Below are 16943 nucleotides of genomic sequence, written 5' to 3'. Positions count from 1 at the left end.
AGGATCGGGGAGGAGATTGTATTACGGAATACCCAACCGGTCGCATTGACTGTGGATGATTTTTGATGACTGCCTTGCAGCACGATCAAATCTAACCTCTAAGCAGGGGATGCTTGAGGGAGGGTAGAAGATCTTTGTCGGTCTCCGATTCTGGGCCTGACATCCTATGTATGCTCTGCCAAACGTACGTTGTACAACTCGTTTGATCTGTAATCCTTTGTTCCCTCTTGACAGCCGCCAGTCGATGTGTCAATCTCTTAAAAATGAACAGTGAGCCGACCGTTTCATTGTGTCGTGGACCACTTTCCAAGCCAGCCCAGCCCACCTTTGTCAGTCCTAACACACCTGGCTGTTGGTCTCCGCAGGACAAAGGCAGGCCCTAGGCAGCATGGCGCTAAGTATGCGTGGAACCCAAGCCGGCCGATCTTAGCGTGTGTCCCTTAGGCAGGTGAGGAGGTACGTCCTTAGATACATGAAATATCATTTTTATTATGTATTATTCTAAGCCTTTTTCTGGATGAATCGGGCTCCATAGAAAGAAGCCTTCTGGAACATAGCGGAAATGATCCCTTTGGACTGTAATATGTATCCATTCATTATGGAGACCCTCTAGCGTTTAGCAGGTATCCACTGGAGTCGACGAAGGTAGGTCCAGTTGGGTCTGGCGTGAATTCCGCCATACGCCGGGCTCCGTAGTGGATTGTTGACTTCTATCATTAGCTATGGTAATGAATGTTGTTCTCATTACAGCCCACGAAGGGTAGGTGCTCGGCAAGCACGATGCGATCAGGGAAGAGAAACATGCACTTACCCGCAATAATGGAGCCTTGTGGCCCTACGTTAACCCTGGGCGTTAGTGATCCAAAGCCCTATATCTAACCATAACTGCATGATCCATCAAGGGAAGCCGAACAGCCCAGAACAGCCACTAGCCGATTCATTGCTTACCATCAATCGACGGCCCCCTTTTCCATAAAAGGACACTTACAAGGATCTTTGTGCCGCTACGGCATAATTATCGGGAGACCGCACCGCGGCGAGTCCCGTCAATCTTTTGGGCTGTTTGAGCTAGGCTGATTACTGTACATACATCCTGTCGAAGACATTCAGAACATCCTGGTAGAGAGGTTGATTGGTCGCCCTTTCAGAGGTTGATTGGTCGCCCTTTCAGAGGTTGATTGGTCGCCCTTTCAGGCTTAAAGCCACAGCCTAAACCTCAACCTTCTCCCCTTTCGTCTGTCATCTCTGGCCCAACGATCGATTAACTTGCAGATATGTAGCACGATCGGTACCCAGGATATGTAGGGAAAAAAAAGAAACCCAAAAAGAACGGAATGGAGATAACGATCGCCGGCTGCCAGCCTCCACAGCCCCAGCATCCACCATGTCGGGTACGATCATCCTGCTTTTCCTCCCTGTCGGGTCTGTCCCTCCCAGGGGAACGATGTTTAATGGGATGGATAGAGTGCATGAGGTGCTTATGCCACGATCGAATTACCGACATCACTTCCCCTCTGCAGCTTTGCATCTCCCTAACAGCGGCAATGGTCTTATGATAGTCGGATAGCAACGATTCTCAACGGATCGGAAAATCCAAACAATACAAATAGTGTACCTTCACGCCAGAGTGCCCCACCAGGAACGCCTCTGGGAGCCCGGGAACCTCGATAGAACTTCCGCGACCAGTTGGAGCTCCACGGCTAATGCTTCCAGCCAAGCTAAACTGTCCAAATTACGGATTTGGGTCGGCTAGTGGAGATCTGCGAGATGGAGGTTAGGAGTCCCCCTGGAGTAGGAAATAATACTCCGTCCATTATTATGAACTACTGCCAGCCACCAGCAGACGCATCATCAGATCATGAAGATCAATTTGCATCAACTCCATACATGACGCCTGCAAAATGACACACTGGTTGCAACTTGCAACTCGCCACTGAGGTCCCAAGCACGACACTGTACGGTGTCGATCTTGGTGGCTTTCTGAACTCAGGCACAAAGTACAGAGAATGGAGCCGACCTGCATGGTACCTGACCTCCCAATTCTTCAATTCTCAGCCACTGGGCCTTGATTATTTGATATGTGCTGTGCACCATTCCTATTGATCGGCTTCTCCGACACATTGCAGAAGAAGCCAGGTGCTGTGTATACTGCACAAAGAACGGGGATCAGATGGGATATCAAACATGTCCAGCGGCGTACTCTAGACCTCAGATCATCTTACAGATCGGCCCTTCCGAGCTATCCAGACCCGACCGATCGTTTCTAGTCCCTACAGACATCCACAAAAGTACAGTACTTTGTTGCTTCCTCGATCGCGATCTAACACACCTCTTCTTCTTGCCCCTTTGCCGCATCGTGCATTAAACTAGGGGATCATCAAACCTACCTGAATGCTGGGGATCGGGGATCGCGGACCCGGATTTCCCCCGATGCAAGCTGTCGAGCCCAAGGGCCTGGGTCGAAATGATGCATCACATCATTCCAATTTCAGTCTTGTTGTCCAATCTCAAAGGACAGTGGCCAAACCGATCGTCTTGGCTTTCTGTTGCTGTGGCTGATTAGATGGACGATCAGTGGCGCTGGTATGTAGGGAGCTTGTTTTGTGCGGAGGGCTGGAATGGTCAAACTGGAATGACTCTGTGACTACAGTATGTATCAGTTTACAAGCAAGAGGACGCTGTCGCATATTGATTAGCAGGCGTGCTTGAAACTGAGTCTCGAAACTCGATCGATTCTGTACGCGATTCAGGTTTAGTCCCCTATACTCCGTACAGTACGGAGTACTCATCATTTGTTAAAAGCAGCGAGTTGCATGATTTTTGTGCCATTAACGACTGTAACTACTGTACTTCTGTCATCCACACATATCACATCTGATTTGGAATTATGTACAGGGCAAATTTTCGGTCGCTGTGTCCATTTGCGAGCCCTGTTCACCGACCTTCCACCGTGACTGCTCTCAAAGTCGCGATTCAACTGTGTGGTATGCCATTTCGAACTAATCACGACTTGTTAGTACATCACAAACAGCCCCTCAACTCCCTTCCCCGCCACTCGCTATGCCAAGTCTTACCTGCTCATTGGTCTGGCAGATCAGTACTCGGGGTCCCTTGCTGGAGCCCTGGGTGATGTCCTTGACAGTTTCTTTGTCTTCAGGCCCCTTGACATTAGCCTCTGCGTTGATGGCCACACCCAGACACTTGCATTTCTCAGCGAGTGTCCGTCGAAGTAGTGCGCTCTTCTCGCCGATGCCACCAGCAAACACGATAGCATCTACGTGTCCGCCTAGCTTCACGAAATAATTCCCGATGTACCCTAGCATTCGATCCACTAGGATATCAAACGCGAGCTTGTGAGACTCGGATGGGAAATTCTCAACTGCGATCTGAGAAAAATCGGTCGTGCCGGTCAAAGCCTTCCAGCCGGATTGTTTGTTCAAGATCTCTTCCGCCTACGTGCCACGGGATGCTCGGGTCAGCTATTGCAGTTGAGGAAACAGGTTGAGTGACTTGGTTTACCGTGCTGATATGCATTTCCTTGGTGCTCCCAGGGCTCAATTTTCCGGCCTCACTCGTATAGTGGAACACCAACCTGTTCCCACGTGGTCAATTAGCATCGTCTCCACGGCCTCCACGACGTTGGAAAATTCATGTGGACTCACGACGGATCAATGTCGCCGCTGCGGGTTGCGCCAGGTAATCCTGCCAGTGGAGTCAGGCCCATCCTAGCAGATCTGTCAGCCCCCATTCCAGTCCATATCATGACACAAACGTACTCACGAAGTATCGATCGATTTGCCCTCCTTGATAGCACACATAGAAGCTCCACTTCCGATATGCATTGCAATCAGGTTGGTCTGCTCTTGAGGTTTACCCAGGAATTGAGTGACTGAGCGCAGAATGAACGAGTAACTGATGCCGTGGAAGCCATATTTCCGCAATCCGTGTGCCTTAGCTGTCTGCTGGTTAATGGGGTATGTCCTCACGTAGTCAGGAAGAGTCTGGTGGAAAGCCGAGTCGAAGTAGGTGATGCTCGTGACGCTTGGGAGTTCTTTCTTGCACAAGCGCACGATTTCCAGGGCGGAGAAATTGTGTCTATAGTAATGCGATCGACTTGGTTAGCTTGGGATTGTCCTTGCACTCGGTGCCTAGATTTCTGCCCATTCTTTCCACATACAGGGGTGCCAAATCCTCCAAATCCTCCAGATGATGGAGTGTCTCATCATTGATCTCGACAGCGTCCTGGTAGTCCCCACCATGCACCACTCGGTGACAGACGTAAGCTAGATCGCGGTCGCTGGCAACCTCGGATAGCTCGGGGTCGTTGAAGCAGCGCTGGAGGATATACTTGAACGCATCCTGTGGTGTGTTCAGCTTCTCCTTCAGCTCCTCCTTTATTTTCACGGGGCCACGCTGGTATTTGAGCGTGGGTGGCGGGGCCGTGATGCCCGAGACTTGCGCATCGGCGATAGCTTGCGGAGGATTTTCGAAGGTATAGAAGGTGACTTTGACGGACGAGGAGCCGGCATTGACGGCCAAGATATACTTACCCATGCTTGGCCGTAATCGTAAGACTCGACTTTGTCTTCTGTCGCAACAATGAGATTGGATCCTGTCTGTTGGGAGGTGGATTGAACGCTCGTGTTGCTGGAGGATGATGTCAGAGATGGTGAACGGAGTGTGACGTCGCTATACTTGGAAGGGGACCAGGGGCGGGTCAAATAGCCATTTCTCTTGCTGAGTGATAGGCCCAGGGCTCCCATGGCATGACCCATTAAGTTGGTAATCTCCTGATTATAATCATATCGTATTTTGATTTCTACTGCTGCTACTGCTGCTGTTGCTTCCTTCTTTCCATATTCTCTCTCACATCTATACTGTCCCACTCCTTGAACTTGGGACTCCTCCCGCGTTGATCTCCCGCCGCCAACCCGTCTCTTTGAGTGCACCAAAGCCACCTTTTTCGTTGTACTTGGAACGTGCTTTGGTGCGATCATGCCTGGAGAAGTTATCGATCGGCCGGATCCAGAGCCATTGCCATCGCATTTACCACAATATGTCGCGAAATTGCAAATCTCACTTCCTCGTCAGACTCTAGACGAGAAAGTCCGTGATGCCTTACTCAAATTCCGTAGAGCGGCGTCCTACATCGCTGCCGGTATGTAACCCAAATGTCAATGCGCTGGAATAGCTCACATGCTAACTCATGATCCAAGCGATGATCTTCCTTCAGGATAACACTTTGATGAAGAGAGAATTGATATTCAAAGATATTAAGCCTAGGTTGTTGGGTAAGTACACCTCTTGCGCAGGAGTAAACAAAAAACCCAAATGGGTTTAAAATGTACTCATATTTTTTTTCTCTCACAGGCCACTGGGGCACATGTCCAGGTCTTATCCTAGTTTATTCCCATCTCAATTATCTCATTCGAACGAGGAACCTTGATATGCTTTATGTGGTTGGTCCAGGACATGGCGCGCCTGCTCTCCTCGCAACGCTATGGCTAGAGGGCTCGCTAGAGAAATTCTATCCAGAATACAGCGTCGATGGGAATGGTCTTCATCGTTTAATTTCAACTTTCAGCACCACTAACGGATTCCCGAGGTGAGCGATTCATCCGAAACGCACTTGCACCTAACCCTTGCTAACCGCTGCGCGAAGCCATATCAACGCCGAGACGCCCGGTGCGATTCATGAAGGTGGAGAGCTGGGGTACGCCCTCTCCGTATCATTCGGTGCAGCGATGGACAACCCCAACCTCATTGTGACTTGCATCGTTGGAGACGGAGAGGCAGAAACGGGACCAACTGCTACGTTCGTATTTCATACTGGTCTTCAAGTTGGGCGCAATTCTGACGATCATTGATTAGCTCCTGGCACGGAATCAAGTACATTGACCCCAAAGAGTCCGGGGCCGTCCTTCCAATCCTTCATCTTAACGGCTTCAAGATTAGTGAGCGCACCATTTTCGGTTGCATGGATCACAAGGAGCTCGCGGCCTTGTTTAGTGGATACGGTTATCAGGTTCGCTTCGTGGAAGATCTCAACAATATTGATACAGATCTCCACTACTCCATGACATGGGCTGTGGAAGAGATCCACAAAATCCAGAAGGCAGCTCGTTCTGGGAACCCAATTCTCAAGCCCAGATGGCCAATGCTGATTCTGCGGACTCCCAAGGTAGGCTTTGAATGAAAGAAAAAACTGTATTTCAGCATGCTGACGGTAATTATAGGGCTGGTCGGGGCCGAAGCAACTCGATGGCGAATTCATTGAGGGATCCTTCCACTCACATCAAGTACCGCTACCTAAGGCCAAGTCTGATGAGCGGCAACTAGAGACACTCCAAAATTGGCTGGCGGACTACAAACCTAAGGAACTCTTCACACTGAACGGAGATATCATCGACGAAATCAAGTCTGTGATTCCCGAGAACAATGAGAAGAAGCTGGGCCAGCGCATTGAAGCATATGGCAAATACACACCACCAATTCTGCCAGATTGGAAGAATTTTTGTGCAGATAAAGGAGGCCAAGAAAGTGCCATGAAGGCGATTGGTCGGCTCATCAACGATGTCATCAATGAGAACCCCAACAGCGTGCGGCTGTTCAGCCCTGACGAACTGGAAAGCAATAAGCTGGATGCGGTGTTTGAGGCCACCAACCGGAACTTCCAATGGGATCAATTTGCCAATTCTCGCGGAGGTCGTGTCATTGAGGTGCTGAGTGAACATTTATGCCAGGGCTTCATGCAGGGGTACACTTTGACTGGTCGCGTGGGGATTTTACCGTCGTATGAGAGCTTTCTTGGCATCATCCATACCATGATGGTACAGTATTCCAAATTCATCAAAATTGTGAGTCATTCTTCCATGATTATACGCCATCGTTTCACTCATCAATCTCTTCTTTAGGCTCGTGAGACCAAGTGGCACTGTTCTGTCAGCAGTCTCAACTACATTGAAACCAGCACGTGGGCACGTCAGGAACATAATGGGTTCTCCCACCAGAACCCGTCGTTCATCGGATCCGTATTGAAGCTCAAGCCTTACGCAGCCCGAGTGTATCTCCCGCCAGATGCAAACACGTTCCTAACTACCATGCATCACTGCCTGAAGTCGAGGAACTACATCAACCTCATGGTGGGTTCAAAGCAGCCGACTCCAGTGTACCTGAGTCCAGAAGAAGCAGAAAACCACTGCCGTGCCGGCGCATCAGTCTGGGGATTCTGCAGCACTAACGATGGACTGGATCCGGACGTGGTCCTGGTGGGTATCGGCGTCGAGGTAATGTTCGAGGTGATCCAAGCGGCTGCGATCCTGCGCCAGCGCGCGCCATCACTACGAGTAAGGGTGGTGAATGTAACCGATCTGCTCATCCTCGAGAACGCGGGTCAACATCCGCATGCCTTGGGCACTGAAGAATTCGATGATTTGTTCACTGCCGACAGACCCATCCACTTCAACTACCATGGTTACCCGGTGGAACTGCAAGGCTTACTATTCGGTCGCCCGCGTCTTGACCGTGTCTCCATTGCTGGCTACATGGAGGAAGGAAGTACTACGACACCCTTTGATATGATGCTCGTCAATCGTACATCTCGCTACCATGTCGCGCAGGCGGCAGTTCGCGGTGCTGCAAAGCGTAATGAAAGGATTCAGATTCATCAGCAGGAGCTCAACTCTGAGCTGGGCCACAATATTGTCGAGACGAGGAAGTACATCATCGCCAACCGTGAAGGTAAGAATTTGTCAACCCTAAAGATTAACTATCGATCATTGTACAGCGCTGACGTGACACTTAGATCCCGCTGGGTTTTATGACACGCCGAAATTCACGTAGCCATCTTCCAATAGAGGGTTTGAGGTCCAAAGTGGATTCTTTAGCAATAAGACATAATTGCTAGATCTCTCGTCGATGTAATTCGGTGAATGCCAAGCACTTATTCAATCATAACCTTAGACGCACGATCAATCCTCATGATACATGTGCCAACTTTTAAGTCCCAATTATGATTCAAGGGGTTGCCGACTCGGGGTGAAGTCGTAGGCGTGCCGAATTCGACTTTGACTGTCGTGTCATGGCAGGGCGGCCCCCTTCGCCATACTCCGTTGATCAGTCTAGAATGAAACAATTGCCTGGATCAAGTGTTGATATTTGGGCTGCTTCGAAGGAACTGAGCGTCTTGACAGTCGACATGATGATTTTGACTCTTGCCAAAAAGGAACGCAGTCAGTGTACTTGGGAATTGGTCGTAATAATGGATTTGTGAGTATTGGAATGGATTTCTGTACATCGTATGTATTGCAAGAGCAGACTTCAGGGATTCTCTGACGTGAGAAGATGAAATGAAGATGAGTTTTAAAGGGCAGTGTGAGCGTCAAGCCTCAAATGAATAATCAGCACTCATTGACTATTTGGAGACCTGTCTTGAGGCTTCATCGAGGCACCAATCAGGTGACCCCGCAAACCCCAACGTCAGCCCAGGCGAGTGGGTACTCGTGTTACACTGACTTTCAACGTCAAATGTGTGTCAAGAATCCTGGTTTCAAAGGTGCCATGATACGAGCAATGGATCGAGGGCCGCGAAAATTAGAGCCTGGCGTCCAGGTCATGCTTTCAAAGTCGCTAATTGATCTCGTGCATTGGTTGACCATTCATTGCGCAAATCCTAGGGTTCTCATGTCTCTGGCAATCCAGCCCATTTGCCCTGCCAGGAAAATTGCAGCGCTCTGTCTACTGATAAAATGGATTCGATCTTGCGCGTCCGTCTTACGCGGGAGCATCGGATCGGAGTTAAGGCTTTGAGGGGGCGGTCCAGTTCCTGGCCAGGACTGAGCGGCGCCAAGGACTATCCGTAACCACAGTCGCTCACTGTCTCCCCGAATCCCGAACTTGTTTTTGAAACGCACTTTTTCCCTCCATTTTCAGCTATTTTACCCTACTACACTATACCACGATTATATATTATTAATATAAGGTTATATTTATGATATTTAGTATCTAGACATTAGATCCTAGTAATTTAAATACTTATACTAAGTTTAGTACGTAAGCAATTGTAGTGATTATGTTAGTTAAATATAATATTATTTGGAACTATAGAGTAGTACTCACTATTTATATGAACCACTCTTATAAATCTACCTATTATATACTATTTTAAAGTAATGAATCTATTAAGAAACTACTATTCTATCTATATAAAACTTTTTCGATATTCTTCTAACTAAGAAGTTAATAAAAATTCGTTATTTATCTTTACTAGTTAGTTATTATTTTCTATACACAGTCAGCGTTCAAAAGTATTTAGAACCCGCTATATGCCCCACTTATTTTTCTGCCGGCTAAAATATCTAGGTTATTCAATATTTCACTAACTAGTGTACTATCTTTTGTATCCAATGACCACTTCTATACGATGAGGTATTGCTCTAGCTAGATTAATAAAGTAGCAAATACTTTACGCGAATTTACTAGATTTCGACCGCTTGCGCGAGGACCCGTGTGGCTCCTGTAGGTAGGCGGTGTATAAAAGCGGTAAGGGCTGGAAGTACTGTCTTCAAAATACTTTCGAACGGCCACTGAAGTTATGCCCGACCACTGCCTCCCCGAATAGAGGGGACAATAAGCTAGTTCCGGATACCCGACTCCATCGAGGCTAAGCCCAGAAGGGTTCGGGTAGCGAGCAAGTCTCACCTCCATCGCGACGGAAGCATTATTCGGCCCGAATTCCTATCAGATCTGGCCCATTTTGCCATGATGTCGGGCTTTTTGATGTCATCTCCCAAGAGACATTAAGGGCTATGCAATGGCGAGCCCCCCACTTGTTCAAATTTTTTTGATAGCCCCACTGTCATTTGTCAGACGGACAGAGCGTTTCTGTCTGACTGGATGCTCTTGACCTGCTCGCTCAGCCTCGCTGACACTGGTCGGGATTGGTGGTCTCCGACAAGGGGACGGCGTGTAAACCCGGTAGCTCTTACGACGTATATATTGGGACGGTCCAGAATCATGATCTTTTCACAAGTATTTTTATCGTTGGGGTTTAGTGCTGATGCTCCCCCTCTTTCTTGCCGTCTCCTTATACATATGTATTCTTCACTCTGAGAAAACGTGACAGCCCTCCTCTATTCCTTTTCTTGAACCCCTACCCCGTAATCCTGAAGCCTATTTTCTTATTCCTTTCTGCCTATCGCCGTCCCTGTCCGGCCCTGCCACGTCAAACGGTCTGTCATTCATTATTCACTGCTATATAGTCGCTCACTCAATTCGGCGCTTCATCGATTTTCTTGTCGCATCCTATCCATCCGGAACATATTCGCCCAATCGACGCATATCACCTTCTTTCGTTTTTCCTCCCTTTTTTGCTGGGCTTGTCAAATCAATTCTCCGACTCGCTTGACACCTCCCCGAAACTTCCGCTCTCACCATGTCGCACAGTCGGGTACTGTTAGACGGCTGCCATGCCAAAGTCCCTGGGATTAATACTTCTTACGGCTATGTACCGACGCTAGGAGCTGGAATTGCGTACTGTACTCTCTTTGGAATCTCGATGCTTCTTCATACTGCTCAATTCTGCTGGAAGCGAACATGGTGGTGCAGCGTTTTCAGTATCGGCTGCCTGGGTAAGCACGATCCTTCTAAGTCAACTGATTCTTGGAAACCAATCTATGAGCAACCAGAAACTTTTGCTGACATTGTGCGCTATAGTCGAAGTTATTGGCTGGGCCGGTCGAACCTGGTCATCTAAGTGTCCGTATAATTCGACCGCGTTCCTAATGCAAATCTCCACTCTCATTATTGGTGAGTATTGTTGCTTTTATTTAACTAGCCACATACCTAATCATTATAATATAGCGCCCACTTTCTTCACAGCCGGCATCTACGTCCTCCTAGGCCGCTTCATCCAAATCCTCGGCCGAGAATCCTCCATGCTCAAACCTAGCCTCTACCTCTGGATCTTCTGCACCTGCGACATTGTCTCCCTTGTCATCCAAGCTATTGGCGGTGGCATGGCCTCGTCCGAAGCAAACAAAGTCAACGGCGACACAGCACCTGGCACTCACATCATGGTAGCCGGTATCATCTTCCAGCTCTTCTCAATCACCATCTTCGTCATCTTTGCCGCCGACTTCGTCGTCCGTACCATGCGGAACAGGCTCCTTCAGTCTCTGACTGGATCTATTGTGCCTCTGCTAGGCGCAATGATTTTCTCCGTGTTGTGCATTTATATTCGGAGCATCTATCGTACTATCGAGCTGTTGCAGGGCTGGCATGGCTTCCTGATTACTCACGAGAAATACTTCATCGCCCTTGATGGAGCTATGATGGTTGCCGCTGTCGTTGCGTTCAATATCATCCATCCTGGCTGGCTGTTGCCTGATCACAAGCCCGCGGGGCGAAAGCGGGATGATGTGTCTGATGAAATTGAGATGACCGGTCATTTGTCTTGAAAAGAGATACACTCTTTGTCTTGCCGTTGGTTGTTTCTTGCTTGAGTTATTGTCTTATATACAGGTGCCTATCGCAGATAGATTTCTGATGGCTGGTGGTTGGATCGTTTGCGGTGTCTTAGCGATTTTGAATAAACACAGTTTCCTTCTCATATGACAACTCGCAAGACATTTAGTTGGTATTTGCTTCAGTAATACCGATAAGTCACCTTCTCAACCACGGAGTACGTAAAGGAGAGAGGTAGAGGAGCAGATAGATAAAAAGGAATCGTCATTAGAAAAGGCAAAACAGTATAGTCATACAGTCCCCGCATGGAAAGTGGACACTACCTTCTGGGGTCAGGAAACATGGGTAATTCCTCAAAAAGAACTGAATCAAGCACCGAGCGCCATACGAACAACGCTGATAGATCACCATCTCCCCACTGTCCTCGAACAATTTGCACTCTTTTAATACCAGTATCTATACTCCATCCACCGCCTCAATCCAGCCAAAGGTTGCTCCCACTGCCACTGTCGCGACAGCCCAGACCGCTCCCCAGGTAAATGCGCCCTCGACAGAAACACTTCGGATTGTGCCCGCTACCTGAACTGTCGTATTTACCAGCACTCCTGTAGCAAGCAGAATAGTTCGCGAGGTGAGGATCCTGGTCTTCGTTGACAATTGGCCCCAGGTCTTTCGGTACAGCGCCATGACCAAATATTCACCCTGACGGTTAATAGATTGGTCCGCTTCCTTAGACGTTCCCTCCGAATGGCCGGTAGAGCTGACAAACAAGAAGTCGCGCGCAGCTAGACCAGCGGGGATTAGGGTCAGGAAGAGGACCGGCAGACCGGCGGGACCTGCGTGCACGGCGCTAATATCTGGAATGCCTTCGAAGTGTACGACGAGCTTTGCGGGCAACCATGTTGCGTAGCTAGCGTACAGGATAACGCTGAAAATCGAGGTCGCGGCCAAAGTGGTGTAGATGGTCGTTGGTCGATCCTGCAAGATAGCGCGATTGGCAACTGCGCCGGAGGGCGCGTGGGAGAGATCATGGACCGAGGCGGGCCGACGCAGTAGTGCGAACGGGATCACCGTCGAGAGAATAGTGATCGCATACGAGGCCATCACTGAGGTCGGTCGGACATTGTAGAAGAAGGACAGGAGAGTGTAGGTGGGTAGGTGTGTCAGGAAGAGGAACGAGGCGACATCCCAGCCTGAGCGAAATCGCAACCGCCAAGTTAGCTTATTCTCTTCTCCCAGCGCTTGCGACAGATAATTTCCCCATTTAAAGAAAGTGCACTCACCGTCAAAGCCTAGAAGCCATGCCAAAGCAACCTCCACGCCCCTCCACGCGATCAATCCCGCTACTTCCCACCATTCCTCAAGGTGCTTGCTCACCAGCCCGAGATCGCCTTGTGTAAAGCCAGCAGTGAAAGTGAACAACACTGAGCTCAGGACCAGACTTCCGAAGACAACCAAGAAGAAGCGGGCTGGTGAGGGGATACGCGCCAAGCTCGACTTGGGCGTGACGTTCTTCAAGACATCCTTCGTATCCTTGGGGTCAGGTGTAGGCTGCGCTTGGGCGCTGCCAGATGAAACTTTCTTTCGAGGGGACATTTTCAAGCTTCAGAAGAGGTCGCACGCACTACACTTGAATATTGGAGGAGTAGGGAGCTTAGAGGTTGTGAGACGAAGAGTGAGGCAAGTGCAATGATTGCGCTGGGCGGTGAGAGCGTGATGATGTCACTGCTGGGAGCTTCCAAGGTTATGCATACCTAAAAGAATTCAAGATATTAAATTGCAGACTCCACAATCGGAATTTAAGCCGATAAGATATATTTATTCTACAAGCCCGTGAAACTATGAGACATCAGAGCGATGCATATTTCATCATTGAAAAAAGCTGTGGATCAGCGTGGAAATGAACCCCGAGTCTGTGTCCTACGAGCAGCTTCAACATAAGCGAGAGAAGTCGGGATAAAAGACCCGGCTGTCATGACAGGAGACAGCTCGTACGCATTTAAGATAAAAGGATTTGCAGGTTTCATGGCGTAGTAGCATATACATTGACATAACAATAAGTAGCGTGAAAATAATAGTACACAAGTCCAGAACATCTAATCGTCGTCCTCGCCTTCACGTTCCGCAACTGCGGAATTCTACCGTCCCGCTCTCGCGTCCCTTGGTATCCCGGACCACGATCCGGTATTTGCCTTGGTTCCAGAGGTCCTTAATCGTCAGTTCACGCGTGCGGCCGAGACTTTCAATGTCACCGATGCGCTCCAGAGTGCCTTCCAGGTGTTTCTCGAATCCATCTATGGCACAGATTTCCCGGAAGGCCTGCTGCATGGGCACGGAGTCGGCGCGCACCATGGCTCGCGAATTGATGGTGAAGATGTTGTCGTGATCGTAGGACTGGATGAAATCGGCACGAGTCATAATCTCGCGTGCCTTGTGTAGGGGGATCTCGGGCAGAATGTGGCCCTTGTGGGGGTCATAGTTCTTCTCCATATCGTTCTCAAGGTCCACGAGGGCCTTTGCGAGAACCATAGCAGCAGACTGAGCTTGTGTTAGCATTGTCAGAATACCCACAGCCCCTCGATGGGATAAGAGAGAAGTGAAACTCACCGAATACTTCTGCTCGTCCATCACATCGTCATCCATATCCATACCAAGAATCCAACATTTGTTGAGGAACCAAGTCTTTTCAGCCTGACAAATTTCATCGCAAGTCTTCAAGACATCGTGCGATTTGGCAACGCGATTCAGGAAGGAGAGACGGCCACCAACCTTGTTGTAGACGTGTTCAAGAACCGAGCTAGGCAGGTCCTCATGGCAGAACTGCTTGCGGTATTGCCAGAGCGCGGTCATCGCCTTGTCTTTGGGTAAGTCTGAAACTGCGATGACCTCCATGCGGGTTGCGTAGCGCTTCAGGCGCTCATATACCCAGTAGTCATCGCTATTGAGAACTGTTCGAATGTCTTAGACAAATACGTGAAACATAAAAGATGGTGTCAGTTGGGTTGAAGACAACTTACTGGTTGTAACGAGGCCACTTGCAGCCCACTGCTCAGCGCGTTGCTGGATCATCTCGAGTAAGTCTTGCCCATCGTGGTCATCTCGTACAAGATGTGTGCTGTTGAGAATGAGGATGAGAGGTGGCGAGCCCGCCTTTCTTCTTCTCAGTGCAACTTTCTCCAATTTGTTGAAAGCCCGTTCGATATCCAACAGCGGGGTAGTGTCTCGTGGGCCGCGGATGCTGAACAGGCTGCCGATGTAACTGTGTATCTGTGGTCAGAGTCATTCAAACCTTTTGGTTAAGGAATGCCGAGGATTGACATACTCTTCGTGGAATTCGTAGTCGAGAGCTTTTCCAAGCCGAATCCGGAAGATCTCTAGATCAGCATGGGCCTCAAACATAGCACAGCTGTTTCCGTCAATTTTGCGCATAGCTTCGAGAAGCATGGAGGTCTTTCCAGTGCCCTTTTCACCAATAATCAGATAGTAATGGCCACCACGTCGCCCAGACACGATGTCGTCGATTTTGGGCTGCTCGTCACGAACAACCCAGTGCTCTTCATCGCGATAATGGTGTTTTCCCGATACGACACCCGCAACCTCAAGAGCAGGATCCCCTGGGTTGAACGCATTGTCCATCTTATCCAGGATCAGGTACTTGTAGTACTGGTGGTAGGAGTATCCCGCCGCTCTGCGAAATCAAGATTAGCCTGCAAGCGTGAGCCATGTGTAATAAAAAGTAGCCCTACCCTAAAATAGCGATTGAAGCAGCCGTTGTAGCGGCTGTCTCGAGCATCTTCAGGATTGTAGATCTCAAATTGGGGTCTGAATCGTTCTTGCGACCCTTGCCCTGGCCCTCTTCCGACTCATTTTGGTCAGTGGGATCGGGTTTGTATTGACCTGCGTTTTGCGGATTTGAGGAATTGAATCGCTGGCCAATAGCTTTCGGAGCTCTGCCATTGTGTCGAAATGGTCTAAATAACCCCCGTTGGGCAAATGTTGGAGGAGGACGTGCCAGCCTGTTCCATAGCATCTTGAACTCGATTTGTCGATTGATATAGAATTCTGGGTCTTTTTCAATGGCCCCAACCTGGTACTAGGCCGGGTTTTCTTAGATTTGTTTACTTTTTTTTGGAGCACTGCAAACCCTTGAACCTGTACTTCGTATCCAACGGATGCACAGCGCAACACTTGCTGAGGCTTCGGGACTTTCAGCGCCACACCCTCAGGGGGAACGGTGTTTCAGAGATAAGAGAATGGACGGGGTGTGAGACCCAAATTGATGAGTAGAAAAGGACACAGAGCAGAGAATAAGACGGGAGACGATCTTAAGGAGAGACTGGAAACATATTAGATGAGATTCAGCGTGAGGAGGATGCGTGTTCAGGAAGAAGAGCATTGTGGCTTAGCCTTAGTGGAGCCCAAATGGTGGACAACTGGAGGCTTGGCAGTCGCATTTGGGGGGTTTGGTGATTCGGCACTTCAGACATCTCGCAGCGCTTAAGAAAATGCATCCTGTGGATGATTTGAAGTGCATGAAAATGTATTTTGGAGTTTTGTTAGTCTCTACATAGGTTAACCACCTAATCATATTCCAAACCCATCGTTCAAGAGTTGCTTTAGGAGCTGGTGTATATCTAGAACGCACACACCCTTTAGTGCAATGGAAGCTCAACTCATAATATCCATAGACGAAGGCCTGAATGTTCAGCTCGAGTTCAGGTTACCTCTTCAAGACTTCTTTCATTTCATACTCGATGAATTTGCTGGGGGTAACCACCTTCATCCGCAGCTAAGCGGGCAACAGGGCTAAAGCTTTATAGCCGTTTCAGGAAGAAGATAAACATTATCCAAGATACTTCAGAACCACTTAGGTATGAGTTTTGAGAATTCAAGAAATCAATATAGTCTCCCCTTCTCTGTAATGATCATATACATAGTCCCTGGGAAGATGGATGATTTTAGATTTCTCCGAACCCCAACATATTAGTGGCCTGAGGCATCAAGCACAACTATGTCATCACCCTAAATTGGAACTAACTTAGTTATACTAAATTCTTGAGTACATTCTCTCCTACTTGAAGCGAGATTGGTAAACATAGTAAAAATGCAAAGCATGATGGCCATTTTTGTGACCTCTGCTCCCGCCCCCTCTGTGTCTTTTCCAAGTCTTCTTTCTCGCACATTGTGGAGAAGAGAGACTCTCCGCGGCCTCTTCCCCGAACCCACCGCCCGAGCACTTCCGAGGGTATGCCGCATCCGCGAAATTTTCTCCTCCGTTCCACCGCTGTTCCTTCCCCCATACCGGACGATTTTCTTTTGCATCTCTCTCTGGGGTCCGGGGTTATTGGCTTACCTGGTTCAATTGCCCTGATCCCTTTTGTACTATAGCGACTTTTTATTTCTCTTTTATCCCTGCTCAGTTCCCGCAGGTCCTCGCTGTTTTCCTTCCTTCCTGATCGGTTTCGTCTTCACCTCCGCAG

General features: G+C 48.9%; 5 protein-coding genes across 5 annotated transcripts; 2 read left to right on the top strand and 3 right to left on the bottom strand.

Moving 5' to 3' along the window:
- Positions 1–2960: 2960 nt before the first annotated feature.
- Positions 2961–4554, bottom strand: N7458_010653 (uncharacterized protein; the record flags this gene model as incomplete). The annotated part of the gene is made up of 6 exons (XM_056914035.1): positions 2961–2999; positions 3075–3452; positions 3520–3592; positions 3663–3725; positions 3781–4095; positions 4178–4554. The coding sequence occupies 6 exons, from the start codon at positions 4552–4554 to the stop codon at positions 2961–2963; spliced, it is 1245 nt and encodes a 414-aa protein (XP_056762884.1).
- A 441-nt stretch (positions 4555–4995) lies between these two features.
- Positions 4996–7842, top strand: N7458_010652 (putative phosphoketolase; the record flags this gene model as incomplete). The annotated part of the gene is made up of 8 exons (XM_056914034.1): positions 4996–5158; positions 5217–5291; positions 5371–5605; positions 5663–5815; positions 5872–6181; positions 6237–6857; positions 6915–7740; positions 7805–7842. The coding sequence occupies 8 exons, from the start codon at positions 4996–4998 to the stop codon at positions 7840–7842; spliced, it is 2421 nt and encodes an 806-aa protein (XP_056762883.1).
- A 2590-nt stretch (positions 7843–10432) lies between these two features.
- N7458_010651 (RTA1 domain-containing protein) lies at positions 10433–11456 on the top strand (the record flags this gene model as incomplete). Its single annotated transcript, XM_056914033.1, has 3 exons — positions 10433–10628; positions 10714–10806; positions 10861–11456. The coding sequence occupies 3 exons, from the start codon at positions 10433–10435 to the stop codon at positions 11454–11456; spliced, it is 885 nt and encodes a 294-aa protein (XP_056762882.1).
- A 463-nt stretch (positions 11457–11919) lies between these two features.
- On the bottom strand, positions 11920–13059 carry N7458_010650 (uncharacterized protein; the record flags this gene model as incomplete). The annotated part of the gene is made up of 1 exon (XM_056914032.1): positions 11920–13059. One exon carries the CDS (start codon positions 13057–13059, stop codon positions 11920–11922), a length of 1140 nt encoding a protein of 379 aa, XP_056762881.1.
- A 519-nt stretch (positions 13060–13578) lies between these two features.
- Positions 13579–15493, bottom strand: N7458_010649 (ATP-binding protein; the record flags this gene model as incomplete). Its single annotated transcript, XM_056914031.1, has 5 exons — positions 13579–14001; positions 14071–14411; positions 14481–14722; positions 14786–15151; positions 15210–15493. The coding sequence occupies 5 exons, from the start codon at positions 15491–15493 to the stop codon at positions 13579–13581; spliced, it is 1656 nt and encodes a 551-aa protein (XP_056762880.1).
- Between the last annotated feature and the right edge of the window lie 1450 nt (positions 15494–16943).

This window comes from Penicillium daleae (assembly GCF_028827525.1).
Source record: "Penicillium daleae strain IBT 16125 chromosome Unknown utg000008l_segment0_segment0, whole genome shotgun sequence".
Taxonomy (NCBI): domain Eukaryota; kingdom Fungi; phylum Ascomycota; class Eurotiomycetes; order Eurotiales; family Aspergillaceae; genus Penicillium; species Penicillium daleae.
Note: the sequence above shows the minus strand (reverse complement) of the source record. Positions and strands in the feature narration are given on the sequence as shown.